At 30.1% G+C, this 24,252-nt stretch overlaps 1 protein-coding gene across 4 annotated transcripts in view; it reads left to right on the forward strand.

The window, feature by feature from the left end:
- LOC130453068 (ATP-binding cassette sub-family C member 4-like) overlaps positions 1-24,252 on the forward strand; it is a 39,592-nt gene that overhangs the window by 102 nt on the left and 15,238 nt on the right. The window contains exons 1-9 of one of the 4 annotated variants that reach the window (XM_056792665.1): positions 6,864-7,100; positions 10,656-10,844; positions 12,115-12,225; positions 14,056-14,398; positions 15,675-15,897; positions 17,995-18,290; positions 19,207-19,549; positions 21,553-21,998; positions 23,931-24,080. In XM_056792665.1, coding sequence (XP_056648643.1) covers positions 10,771-10,844; positions 12,115-12,225; positions 14,056-14,398; positions 15,675-15,897; positions 17,995-18,290; positions 19,207-19,549; positions 21,553-21,998; positions 23,931-24,080 — 1,986 coding nt within the window. In that variant the 5' untranslated portion in view covers positions 6,864-7,100; positions 10,656-10,770. Of the gene's footprint in view, positions 1-6,863; positions 7,101-9,441; positions 9,720-10,655; positions 10,845-12,114; positions 12,226-14,055; positions 14,399-15,674; positions 15,898-17,994; positions 18,291-19,206; positions 19,550-21,552; positions 21,999-23,930; positions 24,081-24,252 lie in introns of those variants that run through there. The other 3 variants (XM_056792673.1, XM_056792679.1, XM_056792668.1) reach the window with 3 other exon arrangements.

The raw sequence follows: 24,252 nt of genomic DNA on the forward strand, positions 1-24,252 counted from the left end.
ACAGTATAACACATTATATATCTTCACTTATTGAAAAGGGAGTTTAAATAATAATCTATTCCATTTTTCGTAATTTTTTTATATTATTTGTAGAAATAAATGAAACATTTTTAGACAAAAAGAAAGTTCAGATAAATGAGAATTTTGTGATTAATACCAGTACCAAAAAATTATTTTACTATATTATATATTACAAACTTAACCGGTTATGATTATTGCGAATTAATAATTTATGTTAATCATATAACAATTATTTTTTGTTCTAATTGTTGTATTTTATATCGACCAGCGAAAAAATCGGAAGGGAAGGGAAGTTCCGTCATCTATCAATATGTTTACACTGCTCTAAAGAATTCGTCTCACATTTTTCATTAAAGGTTAGAAAGAACCAATAATGTTACATAAAGCTTAAAGTCGACTAATTAAAAAAACATTTATCTAAAAGGTCAAATGCCAGTAGAAGATTTTTTACTTTCGACATCTATCAATACCAATCCGTAAAATAGTTACTGGAAACAATCGTCCAGGCTGATTATTCAACTTTTATTGTTTGGATATTGTCTTGTATTTAATAACTACCTTGAAACAATCATAGTATACCAGTTCTGCGTCGTTAATCGTTCTAAAAGTGAAATTACCATTTCATGTTTTTTGTTTTCAGTTATTATTAGTTTTTATTTACAAATGGTATTTGTGAACCTTCCCTCATTTGTAGCGCATAGTATTTAGAAGAGGTAGATATTTAAAGGAGGATTCATTCTCCTTCAGCCAAGTTTCAACTTTTTTTACTAAGCTCAACGACGTTGTTAAGATCTAACGTGAAGAAAACATTCAAATACAGCTTACTATGCCTAAAATTATTTACCAGAGATCCATTTTCAATCAACGAAGAATGGAAAAGGTAATTCGTGGCGAGGACTACGATCTAAAAATATCCAAAAAATCCTGTAGTAGTTAATAGGTTGATTTTCGATTCCTCGCATCACTTTTCAAACGCTTTTTTGGGTGTCCGTTTTAGAATTAGTCCTGGATTCTCTTTCCCATCTTCTATATACCGAAAATGTATGCTCCAAATTGATAATCTTATAATAATGAGTTACTATGCTAAAAAAATATCTTAGTATGAATCAAGTGGGTTGACACGAAATTTTACATTCAAAATTCCTTTTGCATCTCAAAAACTATTAACACTTTCTTTCCGGTTGCTGGACTTCAATTCATTTTGAAGCTTGAAGACTTCATACTTCCTCTTAGCCTATTGTTTTAATTCTGGATCATGGTGGTAGACCCAAGTTTAACAACGGTTTTGAAACAATTCAAGCAATCCTCCTTATCTCCTTCAAATGTTCTGAGAAACCGCATAAAAAAGTGTCATTGTATCTGTGTTAGAGAAAACGTGACCCATTTTGTAAATATCTTTCTGTAACCCAAGGCCCAAATATTACTCAAACATTTCTTCACTCATATTGTAGTTGAAACTTGAATGATCAGTTAAACAAATACTGTAATGCTTTGAATTTGAACAACTGCGGATATACTAATTAATTGACCAATCTACATGAAACGATGAAGGTACTAGCGACAAATGAAGTGAAATTTCAGTTCAATGTATTCCTCAATGCGCTTAAGCAGTCAATAACTCAAAAGAAAATAAATAATATTAATTTCATTGCAGCATCAACACAAATCCCATTCAAACATTAAAAATGAACCATGTTATTTAATAATAAGCAAATCTGTGAAAAATCTGGTGAAATATACTAACCGAGCATAAATGACTAAGTCCATAATCGAATTAATGTTTGGTCATGAAGGCTCATTCTATTATATAATTTCGTATTTTTTATTATAATACATCAAAAAGGATAATAATTGGAAATTCTATTTAATATTCAAATCAACGACCAACATAACAGTTGAAAATAAACGAAAATTATTTTAATGACTATTCACTGATACGGAATTTCAACCAATAACAAACCGACGTGAATATTTCAAAATGAATTCATCTGTGGAATAAATATAATTTTTTTCAACATTTTGTTCATTAATTCTTCAGAATAATTTACTAAATTAATAATACAATCATTGTTATGGTATTATGAAGACTAAGTTTGTTTTTTGTTAAGACTTCATGTTGATCTTATGTAATGTTACAATAATTAAATTAATGTTATGTTGTTCTAAATTTCACCTCAACTGAAATTGAATATTTTATTTCCGTTTTCAGTACTGCTTAACTCAAGCAACCCTCTACATTACAAAATATGAGCAACCGATGTCTTTATTTCTTTATTTATTTCAATTCCGCGTAGTTGAGGTCTACACCCATAGCAATCAGTCAAGAATGCTGCATTCCAGCTTTAAAATAAATACTTAACAACACAAATTTTTAGTTAATCAAACTTGAAACTGATCAACATTCATTTTCTAGTTCGATAATCGTAAATGTTTAAAATGTAATCATTTCTTACGATTCTTTACCGTTACCTAGGACTATGTCCTTTTATTTTGAGAAAGTTATTCTATTTGTCTCATATAAGAAGCGCATACAGCTAAATGCTACTAGATAAGCTTGCCCAGTAGTAATCAGCCGAGAACCTAGATAATCGACATTGTGATAAACCTTATAGCATTGCATCTTGTGGACGGTCGAGGGCCAACGTATTAAAAAGAGGTTTCAAGAGAATCACTATTATTTTCCTGAATGGACGTTTTTATAATATGTGTCACTAGGATCATATAAACCATTTCTTTTGCCCTTTTCATCTTGCGAAAATTGCTTAAAAAAAGTCAATAAAGTCTAGGAAGCAAATCAGTTATTCAAAAAAACTTAATGAGGCTAGTCGTATAGGATCATGAGTAATCCAAAAAGGCAGGAAAATAATTAAAATCTAGGAAAGATATAAAAAATCTTATGGAAAAGGCAAGGAAATAAATTTTAGAAGCAAGGATATAGTCAATAAATTTGAAAATAGACAAGGAAATGGTCACAAAATATTGGAAGGAAAAATTATAGCTGAAAAATATCATAAGGAAATAGGAAGGTAGTAAATAGTCTATATGGTTAATAACCAAGAAAGATCAGAAAAGGACAAGAAAAAATCATTAATATCTGTAAAAGCAATATAATATTCAAAAAAATCTAAGATAAGGTAAAAGTCAAGAACATATGAGAGGAGGAAATAGTCATAAAATGTTATTGGAAAGGAAATAGAAATATAAAAAGCAAGAATGAGGATGAGGATAACATCTTTCTCAGACAAGGACATAGTAAACAAATAGTAAAAAAATATGAAAAAGCAAGGAAACAGTCAAACAAATTTGGAAGGAAGGAAATCGTCCATGAACACAAAAAAAAGTGATAAAAATTATGGATGCAAAAAAATGTTTAACTGGGCTCATAAATGCAGCAAAATATTCTGAAATATCATAAAAAGGACAGACAATGGTTAATAAATTCTTGAGGCGCAAGAAAATAGTCAAAAAATTCTGGGTTGTACATAAATAGTTAGTGCAATATATAGTTACAAATGTCATGAAAGGTATGGACAATCCTCAAATCCCAGAGGTAAGAAGGAGATTAAAGACATAAGGCCATGGTGACATAAATGTTATTGCTTTTTTTCTTCATTATTTCTCTATCTGACTCACGTAATGTTCTATGTAATTTTGGCAGTCATTAGTTATAAATTGAGCGTACATTTTGGATTCTAATTTGGACTCGATTATTGAAAAACGAATACGAGTTACCTACACAACTCAACAAACGATCAAAATAAAATTTTTCTAACATATATATAACGATAAAGAAAGTAAAATCTTATAAATAAAAAAATATCCGTTCTGTGTCGCTAATATTTCCATTAGAAATTTAATTCTCACCAGAGGCGAAGCTTTCCACGAGTTCTTTGTATATCTGACTTAGTATGCAAAAACGAAGAAGAGTTTATAATTTTTCATGAGGTTTCCAATAACCCTATGCGCTTCATACATTTATATTTAAAAAAATGTATGGTATGGCTGTACCCGAGCGGTTGAATGAAAATTTCATATTATTGGCAAATACCTTTAACGTAAAATCATTTCACGTGTTTCAAGGGAACTGAGTAGTAGAGTCCGTATGGCAACGACAACTGTAATTTATTGATAATTATTGAATAAGAGAATTTCTGAAAATTAATAAAAAATATAGTTATCGTTTAATAATGAAATTTGATCGATTTTTAAACCGGCACTTGAATCTAATCAATTCCAATTTGTATAACTAGCCGAAGGAATATAAAGTACGGCTTTCAACATGTTACGAAATTTTTTTGGTTCCAAATCTTGCAAATCAGCATATTTTCAATTCCATTGTTAATAATCTGTTCAAATATTATTTTATGTATTTTCTTTAATTAACTTATCTATTGTTCCCTAATGTACATAAAGAGTGCATTAACTACGTTAAAGTACTGCAAATCAACGTCATCAGCAGGTATTTTTATGTTCCAAGTAAAATACAAAGAAATATTCATTGTGCAACAGTAGTAAATGATAAAAAAAAAAATAAATATTTTAATGTGAAATATTTGAAAATCTATATTGTTTAATCTTCTTGGTATATTCCAATATATTTATTAGTAACAAAATAATTTTGATGTAACCTTCAATGAATTGTTGTCAACTTATTTATTGTTAGTTCTGTATATATAAAAAATTTAACATCTATTGTGCAAATTTTCAATGCCGAAAGCAATTAGTTCTTGAGTGAACCATCACAATTTATCCAGGTTAAGGTTTAGTACTTCAAAATGAACAATTCCGGATATAGTCCACCAAATAGAAAGTCACTGTCTTTTTCGTTTTGGTTCATCATATAGGACCTAATTTTCGTCTCCAATGATCAACCAATCAATAACGGCTCAGTATTGCCCCAATAAAGCAATATGCTGCATTTGAATGATTGATTAGTTAATAATGTTCCTTGTGGACTAACTAATTTTGTGAATCTCAAAGAGCCGCATTTGCTCTTCTGCCTATTTCACACCAAAATGCAAAAAATATTTAATTATCTAGGGTAATTTTATACTTTCGCGGTCCCCTCGTTTTTTGGCTCTAGAAAATCGAAAAATTATCCGATTTCGATGAATTGTTTTTCAAATCTTGATCTTAACACACAGACCTTTTCGCACATATAATCGTTTGTATCTTTTTTATTAAGTTATATGAATAAAAACATTCTTAATGGGTTAGAGCAAAAAAAATGAATTGACTGTTGGCGGTAAGAAATGATTAAACAAATATTTTTCAATTTTTTTTTTCAAAATGTAGATTACTATTATAAATAATATTATAAATTAATTATGATCATATTTAAAGTCATAAAACAATATACAGTTTTGAAAAAAAATTCATCGAAATCGGGTGTTTCTTCGATTTTCTAGAGCCAAAATATGAGGGGACCGCGAAATTATAAAATTACCTTATTTGGAAGTAAAAAAATTACAGAAAAAAAATCTACTCATTGGTATTAAAATTTGTTGTACAGGACGTACTTGTGATAATTACTTAATAATATTTATAAAAATTTATAACATGTGATAAGAATAAATGTTTCCGTTGGTTGAGTTTTCAATTTTAAATTTCCACCAAAAACCACACATTCCACATCTCTCGTTATCCTTCTGGGATCCGTTGAGATCCGCAATCAGCTGATAGACGATTTATCTTATACTGGATTCTAGTTTACGAAGAGCCCTATTCTATTTATATAGAATATCAGACTCAATACCGTTCCTTGGGGTATTCTCATTAACTAATAGAGATTTGAATCCAATTAGGATGTCAATAAATAGTATCTTGTTGTAATAGTTTCTCCCAAAAATAATTTGGTAATAATAATAATAATCTGATAAGATTATTTCAATACTGAGTAAATTACTATCACTAATAAAAGTAATTTTAAGCAAATTGACATTCTTCAACTTCGTACTTTCTCAGGTGTTTATCAAATCATTGTTGTTCTGATCACTACATTGAAAATAAAAAAATTAGTCATCAAATCTTCTTTATAGTTTTCATACTCATATGGAATTAATTCTTTTTTAAATTGATAGGCATCATTACTTAATGAAGAAAACTATAAAAAGGGCCTAGGAACGTATATATAGTAACAAGTACCTATAGTTTCAAAGAAGTGCTTCTATAGTATTCGTAATTTAAATTAAATTAATCAAGTATCTTGTATTTCGGTCACGGTAAGTTCTCATATTTGACACAAAACTCACCGAAGTGTCAATTGCCCATAGGCAATGCTTAATGAATTGGAAAGCAACTAATTCAAGTTACCAAATATTCGTTTGATTTTTAAGAACTCAATAACTATCAAATAAGTAAATTTCGCCGTAAAACTAGAGAAATAACTTGATTGTAACGAGTAACAAGATATGCCTGGTGTGAAAGAAAAAGCGAACATTTAAAAAAGTGAGAAGGTGCTATGAAAGAACTAGGTAGATTATTTTGAATAAATTGTTCCGTTTAGATTCTTTCATTTTATTTTTTAATTTCATTACACTCAAACTCTCCAAACCAAAACAATAATGCAATATTTTTCTACGTAGTAGAATCATTTCTCTCTTTTTAACATATTAACGGCTATAATATTCTGCAAAGATTTGATTATTCTCACGACAAATTATTTCAAAATACCATCATCAATGTACTCTGTGTTAACTAGATATTGAATCGTTTGTTGATATTATTTCCTTCGCTTGTTCATCAGCTCTACAAGGTCATCTATGATTCATTTATTTCAGCAGTTTCAACGTTTGCCCCTACTTTTTTCTATTTTTATTTTCTCGATATTAAATAAACGAGTTCCGTAGATATAGCGTAGTGTGTGAATTATCTAATGTGTAACTGAATACACGTTTCATACTGAATGTTTCGCGTCATTAATAAATATGACGAAATAACGTGGCAATTGAACCAATTTATGAATGCATTACTGATTTATGGATGGATGGATATGATTGTTATCACCATTCCAGTTATTTTAGATAACAATTAAACAATTATATCACAGATCAGACAAGGATAAGATCCAAGTATTTGAGGTATTGTTCAAAATTTTCACTTAATATTCAGTATTATTATAATTATTTGAATTTCAAATCCCTCGTGTAAATACAACCTTGGAAATGTTTAAGATATAATGAAATATTTAAATTTTCTTCAATTAATATCTCTATACGAATATAAATAAATACTTATATGTTTAATATTACTTTCATTCATATAACTAAATAACTAGGATTTCCCCTTTTTGGTTCCGCAAAGACAGCTGTTCAGTATTCATATCGATCGGAGATTATACATACTCCGTAATGACTGAACGTACGAAAGGAAATTGAGCTTAATTTACGATAGTTACTAATTCTTGGAAAACATGTGGTCTTCGAACAACCTCGCGTTAATCCGAGGTCTATTTCAACAATCTCTTAGCACAATCTGATCTATCAGATTTGAACTATGTATATTAGTCTTGTACGATTGTTCCCAGATAATGTAATACACTCACATGGTTTTCTCCTGAATAATGGCTTATATGTCAAAAAATAATGGATTTTAGAGAGTTCGAGATTGATAAATTCTTCCAGTTCAAACTTTTCAACATGTTGTATCTCAGTTCGTTAGAAATATTCTCACTATTTCTTATATACAATTTTGTTTCTCTTCTATTTAACGTGATGCTATCATCTTATTGACCTTCAGTTTATCCTCAATATTTTATTTTTACCTCCCATATTTATTTTGTTTGTGTTCTCCTTTCATACTGACAATTGCAGCATTCTTCGTTCAATCCTAAATGCATTTTGAATTATCTTCACGTCCTTACTTCATCTATTTTTGTGGTTCTAAATACTCCTCTTCGGTACTTCATCTAACGCTGGTTTTATTTTGTTTGAAATTTAAGGTCCACGGGCAAATTTCTAGATTATTTTTGACCGTTTCAAAAATTAAAATGAACTTGTTTTCTCTCACAACTACAGAATCTTTTCTCAATCTTCTACATTGTATAGTTTCCTCTGCAACTTTTAATTCACAGTAGTCTCAAACTTCTATCTTTCCTTTAATCTGATATTACCTCTTTTCCCTTTTTAACATCCCTAGTATCTCGTACAAATCGGATATTACTACCAAAAAATATTTGCTTTCTCAATTTCTTGTATTTTAATGGGAAAATTTGTTAACTTAAATTTCATCTTCTTTCCTAATGTTTTATATAGTAATATTGTCCAGTACTTATGCCTCTGGCTCATATACTTTATGCGGTCCATGAGCTCTTGGCCTCATGAGTAAATAGAGTGCGCTCGTAAAAACTTTTATTAGTGAGTCTCAACAAGCTTTATACAAAATTTCAACTTGCTGCTTCGATCCATTTTATTATAGTAGAGCTCGAACCACCACTCCTTCAAGTTATTTTGAAAAATATCTCTAATTGAGTATCGTGCTGTTATAAAATTATTGATTAAAGAAGAATTAACACAAACACAAATGTAAAACAAAATGGAGGCTATTTACAGTGACTTGTGTCCACCAATTTCAACAATTAAAATTTTGTTTAAGCTTTTTGGCTGGAAACAAGTTTCACTAGAAGATGACCCACGTGCGGGAGGTCCTGTGACGGTGACTATTCCAGAACACATTAAATTAGCGGAAGAAATTTTCAGGGGGCTAAAAACAAAAAAAATTGCTCCATAGACCGGTATATCCAAAATAAGTGTTCTAATGATCCTACATGAGTATTTAAATATCACAAAAAGTACAGCACAAACGCACCAAAAGAAATCAAATATAATCGTGGACGTAACATATTACTCTGACTTACTAGTGGCAAACAATTATTGAAAAAAGACGGAGCAAAATCAGCCGAGATGCGCTTTCTTTCTTCATGACAATGCTTCGGTCCACACTGCTTCGATTTTCAAGGCTACTGTACATGAATACACCATAAAGTGCAGATCTTTTGTTCGAAAAGCTGAAGGCTGAGTTAAGGGTGAAAAATTGTGTATAGATCCTGTGATATATGATCTCTCTAAAATTATTGGAGATTTTGAATTGATATAATTCATGAAAACTACAATATTTTTAATATTCTTGTGTTGTTTTTATTGTTTTTGGTATATTATGGCTAGAACACTAAATCTATTCTATCACACCTTCTTTCCAACATCGTAAAAGCTTCGTTAATCGCATATATTGTTTCGTCGTTTTGATTTTACAATATATAGGTACCATCAATATTGTAACTTACAAAATTTAAATGATTTGTGGAAATATCTGTTTCCTCAATATATGAATTGAAATTACCGAAATACACGACAATGGATAGCAAAACAACTAATTTTTATCAAGTTGAAGAGTTTTTTGACAAAAAGTTTTTTCGGTTGAATGTTGATCAATAGAATACATTATGATTTCATTGGGTCAATCGAGTCAAATTTGTGGTACGTTTACTCACTATGCCTTTTTAAAATAGTCTATACTATACGGTTTAGGAGAGAAGAAATTGTAGGAAATTATTATAGAAATAAGAAACGTGCTAATGCCACTACATATTCAACAAATCTCAAATGAAAACAAATCATCAGTGAATTTCCCAGTTGATGGATACATTTATGGAAAAGAGACGATACGAACCTCAGTCAATAATCATGAATAAAACAGTCAAGGTGATAGTTTTGGATTTACTTCTATGAATAGTACCTAGTAACTCAGGCTTTTCAAATTTTCAAATTTCATTTATATAGACACAATTACAGGTACTGAAGTGAAACTAAACCATATTTATTAGTTAAAAAGGCGGCAGTATTCATTAGTTTGAGCGATATTGTGAAATCATTCTTCATTTTTGGTAACCTAGACAGCGGAAGTTATTACATTTGTTAGAAAATTACAACGAACTATTTCTGATCAAGATAATACCTGTCATTATTTTAATAATTGCTTTCCAGGTCGATGAATTGGCAGAAGAGAAATTATCAATTGGTCTGGGGTCATTTGGAATCTAATGTATTTGAAAAACAACTCTAATTTCTAGAATATTTACATCAGTATTTCATTACTTGTTTAAAAATTTATTACATTCGCAGTTACTTAGAAGGGGTACTTTTTATTGTTACATAGTGTATATAACACAATCGGCCTTCGGTTACACATTAAGCTAATATCAAATTATCAACGACATAGACCTATATCATAAACTGCGCCATAGTTCAAGAGAAGACCGTAATTTATAGTTGATTTCCAGCATACTTTGATAAAAATTCATATCTGTTCCAATCATTTAACAAGTTGTTTATTATGCAGCCTCCAATTATTATCTCACTACGTTTTGCTGCTCAAATTTCATGTGATTGTTTTTCTACAATTACAAATAAATGAAATATTTATTTAAAAAAATGAAGGGCACCAATCTTCATACGTGAGTGTGGTTTGTAGCGTGAAACATAGTGTGAATTACAACGCTATTGAGGTAGACTAAATATAAATTTATTCTTGTATACATTTCAAACCGATCTAAGTATAATAATATCTCACAATAAAATCGTAAATTAACTAGTATCGCGTGTGTTTCTTTTGGTCTATCTAATTTTTTTTTGTTTCAGCACAATCTATTTATCAAATATTTCCCTTCAATGTGTGAATTTGAATGCAACAGATCTAAAAGGAAATCGAGTATCAGAAGAATTCGAATAGAAAAATCGCGGAATCCGATTTGAAATGGATTCGACAGAAGTGAAATATAATCCAAATCCTAGAGAAAAGGCAAACATATTCTCAATAATATTTTTTGGGTAAGAAAATGAGATTTATCATTTATACCGATCGAACATTCGGAGATTTTGGATAGAAATATATAGTTCAATATAGTACTGCAAATAATTCTTCATACTATGTTAGTTTGGAAATACATTTCGGCTATTTTTACTATTTCCAGACCATCATTTTTCCACTCTTCCTCTTAATTGTAATTTGAAAATTAAAGAAAATATTTGGCTATTTAAGAATGCAACATGACCCTATTTCAAATATTTAGTCGTAGAGCCAAATTTTACCTATCGTATTATGAAAAATTATATAACTCCATAGAAAATCTCGCGAATCCTGAAGTGCAAATACTGATAAGATTTTTTTAGCCAATAAATTACCATCAGCGGATTTTTTTGACGATGTAATTTCCGTAATTTCACAATCTCTCAAATTTTAAGACATTTTTTAAGGAGTATTGTATGAAACGAACTCAGAAAAATTAGATTATTGATTGTTTTGTGGTCAGTGAGTACCGAAAATACTTAAGGATATTCACAGAACCAGTCGAAAAGGTACTGCCTTTGAATTACCTTATTAGTACTACACGAATTATGAGGACTTTTTAAACAAAATCGAAATAGGTAGAGACGAAACAATAGTATGGGATGGGGTCATATCAGGTCTATAACTCAGATAAGGAAGATTTGTAAAACTTTCTCATTGAGGTAGTTGATGCTTGACATCTTCTAGGATTCCCAAGGAATCTTGTTTATCGATGTCATATGGAACAAAAAGCAATTAAGAAGTTTATTCTAACTTGTATGAGACATTTTTAAATACTTTCCAAAACAAATGTCATGGTCTACTGAGATTTGAAATTTTCCTTATGTTTGAATGTTTGCGCCTCGAGAGGTTTTGTGTAAATTGAAATGAGATATATTTCAACATCCCCTTGCCCATCCTTGACTCTTTCTAATTATCAGCTGTTCACTCCAATGAAGTTGTACCGTTGATATGTGAATCATTTTAAAACGTTCATTCATTTTGAATAGTGATCCGCAATTTTCAAATTGAACTTGTAGTTTTCGTGGAAGCTCAAATCTTTTTTTTTGAAAATTCGTTGTCTATGGATGCTCCCATAATACTTCGAGAAAGCATTAAAAGCCCAAAATTCTATGGTTGCCATGTCATCCTTGATTTTTAGATAGAATTATTTGATATATCAACACATTTTTAATTACCCTGATTGATCGATTGTTTCTTATAGATATTGATAGTATTTATTATTGTCTTAAATTCATTTCAAATTTTTAGGTTTACACTGCCAACATTTCGAACCGGTTTGAAAAAAGACATAGATGTTGACGATGTTTACAATACATTATCTAATGATAGAAGTGAGCGTTTAGTAGAGAGATTAGAAAGGTGAGTATCGTGAAACAAGTTTTATGGAAGAAATATTGTAGTTCAACTCACTAGTGGATCTAATCAGTGCCGTTATTAGACTCACTCTACATTAGATTATCGTACATTACAAAAATGTAAATCAATATAATTTATCACATATCATATTATAAGTTCATTGGTGTTTTACGAATTCCAATGTCAACACTTATCAACTTACTTCCAATCAGTATCAAAACAAGTGCGGAAAGGGACTTTTATAACTTGGTATTACTGGAGTCTTCACCTTGTTTTAACTTATTCAATTTTAATAATACTCTTATCTCCAAATATTTTCAATTCACATTGTTCTGAAATCTAGTAGATATTCTGATTGCTACTATCTAATATCAATTAAGTATTTGTTCTGCTTGTATTTGATTATATTTATGATAACTATACCGGGTCCTTCACAGTGAAATATTTTTGAAACTGTTGGCAATTTAATTTCAAAACTCAAAGATCTCAAATATGTCTATTAGAAACAATATAACACAAACTAAGTATAGAGATTCTCTCCCTCGCAAGTTAGTAAGCAGAACTCTTGTAAAATAAGACAGGATTTAATAAAGAAAAATTATATCATCTTGAAGACAGCCAATACTCTGGTATTTGAATTAAAACCGTCTAGTAGTCATTAAAACGACGAGCTATTTTGGAAGCAGTTCCAAAATAGTTTGGAAGTGCTTAGGCATACTTAACGAACTAAACTAAAAAACATAGTTTCCCTATTGTGGGAACTAGGACTCACAGGAGTAGGAATAATTGAAAAAGTTCTCAAAAACCCTTATAATAGAAAAAGTTCGTAGTTAAAAGTGACGAAGACCAATCAACGGCCAGAGAGCCAAAGCAATTTTTAAAATGAATGCATAATATCACAGAGTATCAAGTTTGAATGCTAAAGACGTACTATATACAACAGGAAAGTTAACCTAAACTGAGAATTGCCTAAAATATACCAAAGAATCAGGAATCAATAACCTCTTAATTTCAGATGCAGCTCTATGAATTTGATTGGAAGAGGGGTCAATAGGTCTCAACTAATCGCATCCCTATCGAATATACTACTTGCATGAATATAAAATAGAAGCTTACGATTGGCTACATTAAGAAGAGCTGTTATTAATAATATTGCGGATTTGTACAATGCAACTTTTTAATATTCACTCAAAAATCCATTGTGATGGTTGTGTATAGAACCTTTCTAACCTACCTTAAAATTGTGAGATGTTCTATAGAGAAGCAATCGAATTTTTAGGGATACTCTCTTCAAAATAACCGGAAGTTAGTTTTCTTTAGGGCATACATAATACCAATTGGAACATAAGCTCAAAATATTTGCTACACTCGTTGCATGTTGATTAAATCAGTCGTTATGTGATTATTATGGGAATTTTTGATATCAAAGCTTGAGAAGTTGGATTTATCAGTAAATGGAGAACTGCAGTAGTAGTACAATTAGGATTGTTCAATATTTCAAATTGTTACTAATTGAATACAAAACTGAATCAACATCAAAATTAATATAATGATTTTTTTTCTGATACTTTACGTTATTGTCAACATAGCCGACGATCGTTTCATATAAATATGTTTTATTCCATTATTTTGATAAAAAGCATCCCTGTAAAAGTAATGCACTAGAAATATATTTTTTTTATAGTCAAATCTGGTTTTTCAGAAAAAAGTCAACGTGTCGCAGCTCATTAATTTCTCATATTTATAAAAACTTCGTGTCATTTGTTATAAAATATTATCAAGTAATGTATTATCTAAAGAAATATACAAAGAATAATATTAACAAATTTTCAGAAATTGGAAAGCACAACTCAATGCGGCAGCTAAAAATCCTAAAAAAAAACCTAGTCTCTTAAAAGCAGTCGCGAAAACTTTTTGGGTGGAATATGCTCTATTAGGATTATTAACTGGATTTGGGGATCTTGTACTCAGAACTTTTCAACCAACTATGTTAGAAGGAGTACTAAAGTACTATGCTAATGAAGAAGGATACACAAAACTTTCTGCATACTTCTATGCTGTTGGAATGATATCATTCACACTTGCAAACTGTCTTGTTATGTCTCAATATATGGTCAACGCGGGACACGCTGGTATGAGGGTGAGAGCTTCCGTGTGTGCTTTATTATACAGAAAGGTTAGTTTTATAATTCGTGAGAAGATTGTTTTTATTTATATTTAGAATAACGCTTTCGCATATATAGTTTCACCACTCGAGTTCATAGCATATGCATTATCTTATTCAATATTAATAAAAATTAATTAGTGTAAATCTTAAATGCAGTTCTCATATTTCTCACATTTCTAGTTATGTACGTTAAGAATTTGAAGTACATTTACTTTTTATAATATCGAAAATTGTTATCAAGAAAATATACAATTATATTTTAATATAAATAAAGTGCTAAATATATATAAATAATACCATGAGTTTTCAACGAAAATTATAAAAAAATAATATCTACCAAATTACTAATGCTTCGTGGTTCTATCATTATACTTCAATACAAGTTACCGTTCTACAACAAAATCCTTTTCATATAATTCTAATATTGTTGGGGTTTTTACTCTAAATGAATGTTGTAATATTCTTCGTAAGGTGTTTGTAAACTACCCTTATTTCCAAGAATCTCCAAAGAAAGGGAGTAGAATCTGGCAATATATCCAAAGCTTTGAATATATCTGTATCACTTTTCCTTTAAAAGTATTTTCAAATATGTCCTTCCTCTCAAAGGACTATGACTTATTACACGGTCTATACCTGTAGCCATTGATCTAGGGGCTACATCCTTATAAATTCCCTAGACAATATTTGTTGCATGCGTCTTAATAAAGCATTTGTGAATGTTTTCACTCCAACAATTGTTGGAACACACTGCATAGATGCAAACAGGAGATTTTTGGCGGTAAAAAATCTCTTGGAGCTGGATTCAAAATATTTAACTACCATTTTAATTATTTTCCCTACATAAGGTTTCAGTAAAATTTAGAATATTGCCACCAGTTGGTCTCACAATGCATACAATTTCTATTCCTACATTTGAACTTAAAACCTTTTATTGGAAATCTAATTTCTGGCGTATATGTTTCATTTTACTTTAATAAAAAATGTAATAAATAAAATAAATCACTGTTATACATCATAAAATGTGATAGAACATCTAAATTTTGACGTTTGTCACCATAATTTCTCGAATGATCCAGAATATTAGATTACTGTGAGATTATGTATTCAATAACAGAAATTGCAGGGAAAAAACAATATTAATTTTTAAAGAAATTATATATCTTTCATAATGGGGATGAGTTTTAAGTCTTTACTGATTTAAAATATTGCGCTTTGTTTGATGGGAATCAAATTATACTTTTTTTGATATAACATCAACTATTAAGTGCTGATATTTTTCATTTAGGCTACAAGATTGAGTAGAACGGCATTAGGAGATACTCCACCAGGGAAAGTAGTGAATCTTTTATCCAATGACGTATCAAGATTCAATTTCGCTTCAATGATAATTCAGCAGTTGTGGATAGGACCTGTTTCATCAATAATCGTCATCATAATGTTGTACCAGAGAGCTGGACTTCCAGGAATCGCGGGAATAATATTAATTTTTATCATGTCTCCATTGCAAGGTAAATACAACGTCATATTTATTATTATGTAGGATGAAAAAAACCATACTGAATAAAATCATTCTTTTGCTTAGTGTACGTATTTATCATGAATCCTGAATAATACATCACTCAATAAGTCGTGTGAAAAACAATCTAAACAAAACAATAATAAGACCAACATTTAGTCAGAGGAGAAAAGTGAATTCTTAACAAAGCAGAAGAAGAGAAGCTAGATATATGGGAAAAAAATACTCTAAAGAATAAAGCAGGTAAAAAGGATGGAGAGAACAAATAATGAAATAAGGAATACATTTGAAAAAGCAGAAATAACCATCAAAATTGCTTATTTTTAAAATAAAACACTCTTTATACATTATTATTGCATTAAAAAAAATCATTGATAATTCTAACTGACCATTAAGAAAAAGAATTTTGAATTTATTCCAATTTACAAACATAGTTATATAAACGTAGTTATACAATTTTTCGTCTATTCTTCATTTTTTTTGTGTTGAATTTTTGAATACAATTGTTGTTGCTTCTTATTCAATATTGACATAGATGACCCAACACTAGACACCATCTTCCAATTATCATCATATTATATCTCTGAAAAATGTAGTGGCAAATTCCATAGCCGCTTGAAATTATGAAATATTATAATTCTATTAATTTTAATCTTAATAAGAAATTATTTTTAAATTTACATGAATATCAATTTTTTTATCAGTATTGCACTCTCGAATTATTAATTATCATTACTGTTATATCAACAACGTCCTTGTAGTTTTTTATATTGTCAATATAATTAGCTTTCTACACGATTATAATAATGTTTTTGTTTCTAATCATTTAAATTTATTTTCGATAATTTCAATATTATTTGCTAACCTATTCTACCTAAAATTAATTCATAGAAAAGGTTAGATACGTGCATAAAATAATCTTGAGTTCGGATATAAATTACTAAGGAAATCACATAACAATGATTTTCAGACATTTTGATACCAACGAATTGTCAACTTGGATAAAGAATTTCCCTAAGATATTTTCTATAAGACATAGTTTCTGCGTATGCTACTTGTGTACACTATTTATGTTTATTATCACAGATAGTCTTGAGTATATATTATTAGAAATTTATTTACAGTAATCACTTATCATTCTAAAATTTTATTTTATACAAATTTCTAGTATATAATGCATTTGGATAGTCTCCAATAGTAGTTCCTCTTACTACAGTCACCAAAGATTTATAGAAAACGATCTAGTTAGTTTTGGAAGGGTTGCATTTTAATAATCATTTTACTATCTAGAGTATCAAAATGTTTTGATTCATTATTCCAAAAAAATTATCAACTACAACCAAGTTCACCATTCTCAAATCATCACAAACTGCCCATCGATATTCGTACTATTTCATTTTTTTTGTAACTTCTTAATACATAGAATGACTTATAGGAAAGAGTCCACTTATATTGCTGTCACCAGATTATTTTCCTGAGCAAAATTGCAGCAGATGTGATATTGGTACCTGAATAAAATAAGCTATTTTCATCGTACTGCAAAAATTATAGTAGACCCATTCGAAAGGTTCGGTTCTTTAATGGGATCGTTGAATATTTTTTTGTTGAAACACTTAGGAATTTTAATTCCGCTTCAAATTGGTTATCGATACCAAATCAAATTCGATCGAACGATGTTTCTGTATCATTTTCTGGTTCAATTAGACTACTGAAGAATGAAAGGAAAGGGTCGTAAGCAATTGGAAGATTATAATGAAGTATATAAGACAGACGTAATGGAAGAGCCTTGTTTGAAACCAGTGGAGGATTGTTTTATTCTGGAAAGCCTCCATTAGCTTGTGCGATATTAACCAAAGAGACTACAAAGGGAATTTGACCTGACAAGACAATTTTTAGTAATTTATAGTTAGCTTGTTAAACTGGTATAAAAAGCTGATTCGGCTATAGTTCCATATATACTAGATTATATTCAAATTTTGAATAGAAAATTTCTAATTTTACATTAAAGGGATTAATAAGATCTAATATTAATTAACAATATCAGTCATACCACTGAACGTATTACTATGATTTTATATCTTTATTTCAGCTTATTCTGGAAAACTGGCTGCGAGGTATCGAAAAATGACAGCCATGAAAACAGACGAGAGAATAAGATTGATGGATGAAGTTATTCTTGGTATGCAAGTAATAAAAATGTACGCATGGGAAAAACCATTCGAGAAAGTCATAGCAATGGCCAGAAAAGCTGAAATAAGAATCATTCAGAGGAACGCTTATATAAGAGCACTCTTCATGACTTTAGGTATGGTTACAACAAGATTGGCACTTTTTTCGACGCTGTTAACAATTGCTTTGACCGGTGGAGATATAACTGCTGCTAAGGTATATACTGCATGTAAATTTTTATCTATAAAATTTCTTTTTTCCAATTTATAGCTAAACTTAGGTTATTCATAGAAAGTTATAATCATTTAGAATGTGTATTCATTCCATAGGTAAAAAAAACTTATTTTCGCATAGATGTAACTAGGAAGAAATTCTCATCATAAGGAATTTATGGAGTCCATGGGTTAAGATGTTGAAACTTAGATTTAGTTTTATTCCAGCGTTTGCTATAAAAAATGAAAGGACTAGAAAGTGCTATATTTATTCTTCTGTCGGAAGAAGTAAAATAAGTAAGAAAAAGAAGTCCAGATAACTACTTAAGATAGGAATAGGCAGAATAAGAAAGAAAAAATGAAAAGAGAGAATTATTATTTCATACAAATATCCCTTTGCATAGAACACTTATCATAATAATGATATATATGATAGATGTAGGGTTTACAAATCAATCTGATGAGATAATGGCAATTATTCTTTGGAGCGATTGGAGAAAACAGAGGACCTAATCCTAAAATATGGATAAAAAAGATAGTTACTCCTCTGAAGGATTGAATAGCATAGGCTATGGGTACATTTTTCGCCTTTAAAAGATACATATTTTCAATTCCGAATAAATGATTGTCTGAACAATAGATTGAGGTTCTCAAGACCATCTCCTAAAATTAAAAGGTCGATAGTGGCAACAGTATATCCGTCTAGAGTTATGTTTTGGTGAAGTAGTTAAGAGTGGATTTCTGGTATCTGGCATTTACCATCTGGAAATTTTGTTTTGTCTATCGTCAAGCATACTTTGAAGTTGTAGCGGGTACCTATAAAATAAAATTTGGGATAATTACAGCTGCTGTTAATGCAAAGTTATTTATTGCAATTGAAGAGATACATAAAAAAATCTACAAAAGCAATAAATTTTTAGGTATTCGTCCTTATGTCGTATTTCAACATGCTGTCACAAACATTAACTGGAATCTTCACTCGAGGTTTAACAGAAATAGCTGAAATGTTTGTTTCATTGAAACGTTTACAACAATTCTTAGCCAATGAAGAATATAAATATGAGCAGTTCAATAATATTACGTTAGAAGAAGTGGACAAGACGAAAGCAGCGTTGACTGTTAATAATGTAACTGCTAAATGGAATGCTTCGATGAGCGATAGCACTCTTACTGACATCAACTTGGAAGTTGGAAGAGGTAAATTTATTGGTATTATCGGACCAGTGGGGTCTGGAAAAAGTTCTCTTCTTCAAACATTATTGGGTAAGTGTATAACGTCATAAAACATAGGTATATTCATATGTAAAACGAGGTGTAAGCCATGTTTTAAACATAAACCAGTGAGGTTATTTGAGATAACGCTAACCGTGAGTTGCATTCCCACACACTAATTCAGTTAATATTTTGTCAACATTCTAATGAATGAATCCGACTATACTAACTTGAATCTATTTTCTTAATTGTTAAGCCTCAAACATACTTTGGCAAAAGCAAATCTATCAAATGTAATTCTTATACACTTTTTTAGACAAATCAACGCGAATGGGCTATCATAAATCACGATTCGAACTTTTCAAGTAGAACAGACACATATCACATGTAATTTTATTGAACAGATTATATAGATTACTGCTTTTCAAAATAACAACGATTAAATGTTCCTGTAATCTAAAATTTTAGCTTCGTCGTCTTAAGTATAGTATTTGGATAACAATTCTGCGAAACTAATTTTCTATCAAACATGCGATATTGATGTGACTGGCCTCTTTCAAAAATCTACCCGTCATCCCTGAATTTTAGGTCTTGGGTCTTGTTTTTACTTACTGAATGTCAAACAAACATAGATCAATACTAAAACCAATTATAACAAAACTAAGAAAAATCATCAGCTGCAATTTCTTATTTCAATTTCTATGTCGTTCACCTATTACTTTTTGGCCAATGTGAAATAGTGAGCTTTAGAATCTTCCACATTATTTTTCAGATATTTCTGAGAATATACATTTTATTATTTGTCTTTAAAAAAATATATAGTTATCAGAGTTTTCGACAATTGTATATTTGAAATACTAACTGCACCACAAAGTCCTGGTTAGTGTTTGTTTCTCTCTTTTCGGATTCACCCATCCCAATGAACACAAAAAAGAACTTTCTCTGGATATAAATGTACTTTATAAATCAATAGACTGGTATAATTATTACCTATTAGCATCTGGACACAATGAAGGTAATTTGTGGGGTATGTACAACTCTAAGAGCATCGATTTTACCTTTATGTGCTTCGATTTCAACACATTATTTAGGTTCAGTTCTCGAAACCAAGAAATCTTCAGCGCAGAAACAGCATAGAATAATATTCGTTCAATATGAAATTTCCATAATATTTTTCCGAATTTTGTTCTTCATTTGATATAACATGTTTATTTTTATACAATTGCGTTGGAAATTTCTCAAGATTTGTAGTTTTCCAACTTCTCAATGCATAGAGACCAATTGAAAATGTAAACTTTCTCTTGCAATAATTGCAATGCGAATGACTATTCCCGACTATCCATCTTGACGTCCAGCGGAACATACGCTCGTCAATAGGCTCGTTAAAACAAATCGTCATAGTCGAAGATTCAGAAAATTACCTTACTAAAATAGTGGTAACATGGAGAATATTTTAATTTTATGGTAGATAGGGGGGAAGGAGAACATTTGGCGACAATAGTAGTAACCGTGTAATCTGAAAACTTTGTCATTCCTTGTTTTCGTGCTCATGTCTCAATCTTACTCATTCCTTTAAAACTGTTTCCTATTGTGGTTGCCTCTTGATTCAAAGGCTTTCAATAGACACATTCAAACACAGAAATATTTCTTACCTCTACCCTCCATAATCAATTGGAAGCTATTTGGATACCCAACTTAAGTTTTATAAAATTAGAAAATTCAGTAAAAAATGAAAAATAAATAATATTCTCACAAGTTCATCTCGTGGGCTAGAGTTGAACTTATTTATTTTGTTTCTATAGAAACAACAATTAGAAAGAAAGGATAGATAAAAATTACTATACCTACAATCAAAACAAATTATTCGCTTTGGAAAAATCATTTCACATTTTATCCATTATTCATCTAGATTAACACACCTCACCTTCAGACTTTATTAAGAATTAAAGAAGAATTAAAATTTTTGTCATACTAACTATCCCGTAAACACATCTCACCTTAATATTATCATGTCACTTATTTGAATAATATTAATTTCGTATTTATTTTTTCAGGTGAATTGGATATTGTGCATGGTGATATAAGTGCAAATGGGAAATATTCCTACTGTTCTCAAGAGCCTTGGATATTTGCTAATACGATTCGTCAAAACATTGTCTTTGGAGCCGAGTATAACAAGAAACGTTACAAAGAAGTCATTCGTGTTTGTGCATTGGAGAAAGATTTAGATGCATTTCCAAAACGTGATTTGACCATAGTAGGGGATAAAGGGGCTTCTTTAAGTGGTGGTCAAAAAGCTAGAATTACTCTAGCTAGAGCTGTTTATAGAGAGAGAGATATATATTTATTAGATGATCCATTATCTGCTGTAGATATACATGTCTCAAAAGTACTTTATGAGGATTGCATAAATGGTTTTCTGGCCAATAAAACGAGAATTTTAGTTACTCATCAAGTACATTATTTGAAAAATGCTGATAAGATCATCATACTAAATAATGTAAGTTATAGATCTGCAAAATTTTCATAAAAAAACAAAAACTTAATGTACCTTCATGTTTTTTCAAATTACTCCCAAACCAATTGAACAAGCAAGCTAAAAAATAGAGCAACTGTCCAAAAATGAAGTTCCTCCTATAAATGTCACTCTTCACTTAAATTTGAAATAATATTCAAGCTTATAATTTCTAAATTTTTTTTATAGTTTTTCCCCATAACAAATTCAACTTTTGGCAGGAAATTTACCAGCTAGAGAGCTCTATGGCGTTGCAAAGCAATTGACTATTTAATAATCGTATGGTCAATATTAAGGAAAAAATAACATAGTTTAAAAATTTCTCTAGATAAAAGCAAAAAGTAGAGTAAATGTTCACGATTTTTAGTTTGCTGTTGTATTAGCAATACTTCGATTTTAGATAACCTAGTATTGATCCCAAATATTAAAAAATGAGAACTAGCAGCTGCTAGTAGTAATTGCAATTCTGTAAACCTATTAATCGAAGTAGATATACAGGATGTTCCGCATAATAACCGACTCAGGGCCTAGGGGTATAGGGTAGAAAATAAGACGATAACTTCTTAAATACTATTATTGTTTTTGGTTATTCGTCTTTTCCTTGAAAGTTTCAAGAAAAAATTACCATTACTCAAAACATTATCATACAGAGTACCAAATTTGGTATTTTGGAGTTAAAGGGTTGCAAATAAATTAATGTTTTTCTAAATGTTAGGCCCAACTTTGAAGCCTTATAACTCCTCAGGGATGCAACTTGGTATAGAGTCAAACACCTCAAATCGTCATAGTTTGAACTCTCCTATACCTCTCTGCTCTGAGTTGGTTCTTATACAAAACACCCTGTATATACCTAGAAGCTTGTTATTTCAAAATTTATTATATTTGACTAAAAAAATATTGTGGCTATGAGGTTCTTATCTCTTACATGTAAACATCCTGAACTCAACAAAAAAATCTTCAAGTTAATTTATATGAATAGATGGATATACATAATATTTCAATTGTCTTATCCTAGAAGCAATCAAAACATCATAGTTCTATAAACGAAAATGAAGGATTTGGCAGTTTTTTCCAGCAGAGTCCTCAACCATTAGGTATTTATGTTGGCTGGATAATTCCCGTCCAGTCTTCTGTTTTGGGATTCTCCGAGAAGATTAAGTAACACATTAGCGTGGGATTTTCAAGACTATTTTGGTATTTCATTATTTGGTATAGGATTTTTGGTATATATGGAATTTTGAGATCAGTGTATGATTTGTCACATACCATGAGCCATCAATTATTATACGAAGTATAATTGGATTGACTTGTCTGGATTATCACTACGTTTGATTTGTTGACACAAACTCCTAGCTCTGTACCATACATCCAAATGTGTTTAATAATTGTTTTGTACAGTAGAAGTTTATTTTCCAGAAGTATTTTGTAGTTGTCGCATATGGTATTTTTATGTTGTTTGTAGACATGTTTGGATATCGTTTCAGTGCCTTTGTAGCATTTTAGACGTTGTAGCTGGACTTCCGTGACTCGCTAGTATAACAGTGACGTCTGCAAATGTACCTATGACACTTTCATTCTTTGTTGTTAGATATTTCGGAGTATATTTCAATAATTCAGTCAAGCCAAGTTATGTTCGACTTACATCCTAAGCTCTGCGGTTTTTCGTTTTGATGTTTCTATCATACACTTGACTCCTCTCTTTTTACTTCGAATCGACAAAATTTCAAAAATTGATCCTTGGGCTCAAAAAAACCTTATCACTTTTTTATATACATATTAAAATATTTTCTTCCCATCTATACAATTTGAAAAACTAGTAAAAGTGATACTACAAGAAAATTAAGATCAAGCTTTGAAATTGATTGAAATTTGTCTAAAATTAATTAGAAATTCTAAAATTGTTTTTCTACTTTTCAGGGTAAAATAGAAAAAGAAGGTACTTTTGATGAACTAGCTAATAGTGATAATTTGTATGCGCAGTTACTCACCTCAGAACCTGAAATAACTGACCCAGATAAAACAAACCAAATAGAATATGATCGTCAAGAATCAAAACAATCCAGGAAGGTTAGTCATTTTAAATTTATTTAATTGATGTTTAGTTTTATTATTTATAATATAAAATTCTTTATATCTGAATGAAATGAGGAAAATGCTTTTTAAAGCAGCTCCTTACAATCTACTGTTTGCAGAAATATTTAAGGGGTCTTAACTCTAGTAGCTAAAGGATAATAATGTA

Source organism: Diorhabda sublineata, chromosome 1, assembly GCF_026230105.1.
Source record: "Diorhabda sublineata isolate icDioSubl1.1 chromosome 1, icDioSubl1.1, whole genome shotgun sequence".
NCBI lineage: Eukaryota > Metazoa > Arthropoda > Insecta > Coleoptera > Chrysomelidae > Diorhabda > Diorhabda sublineata.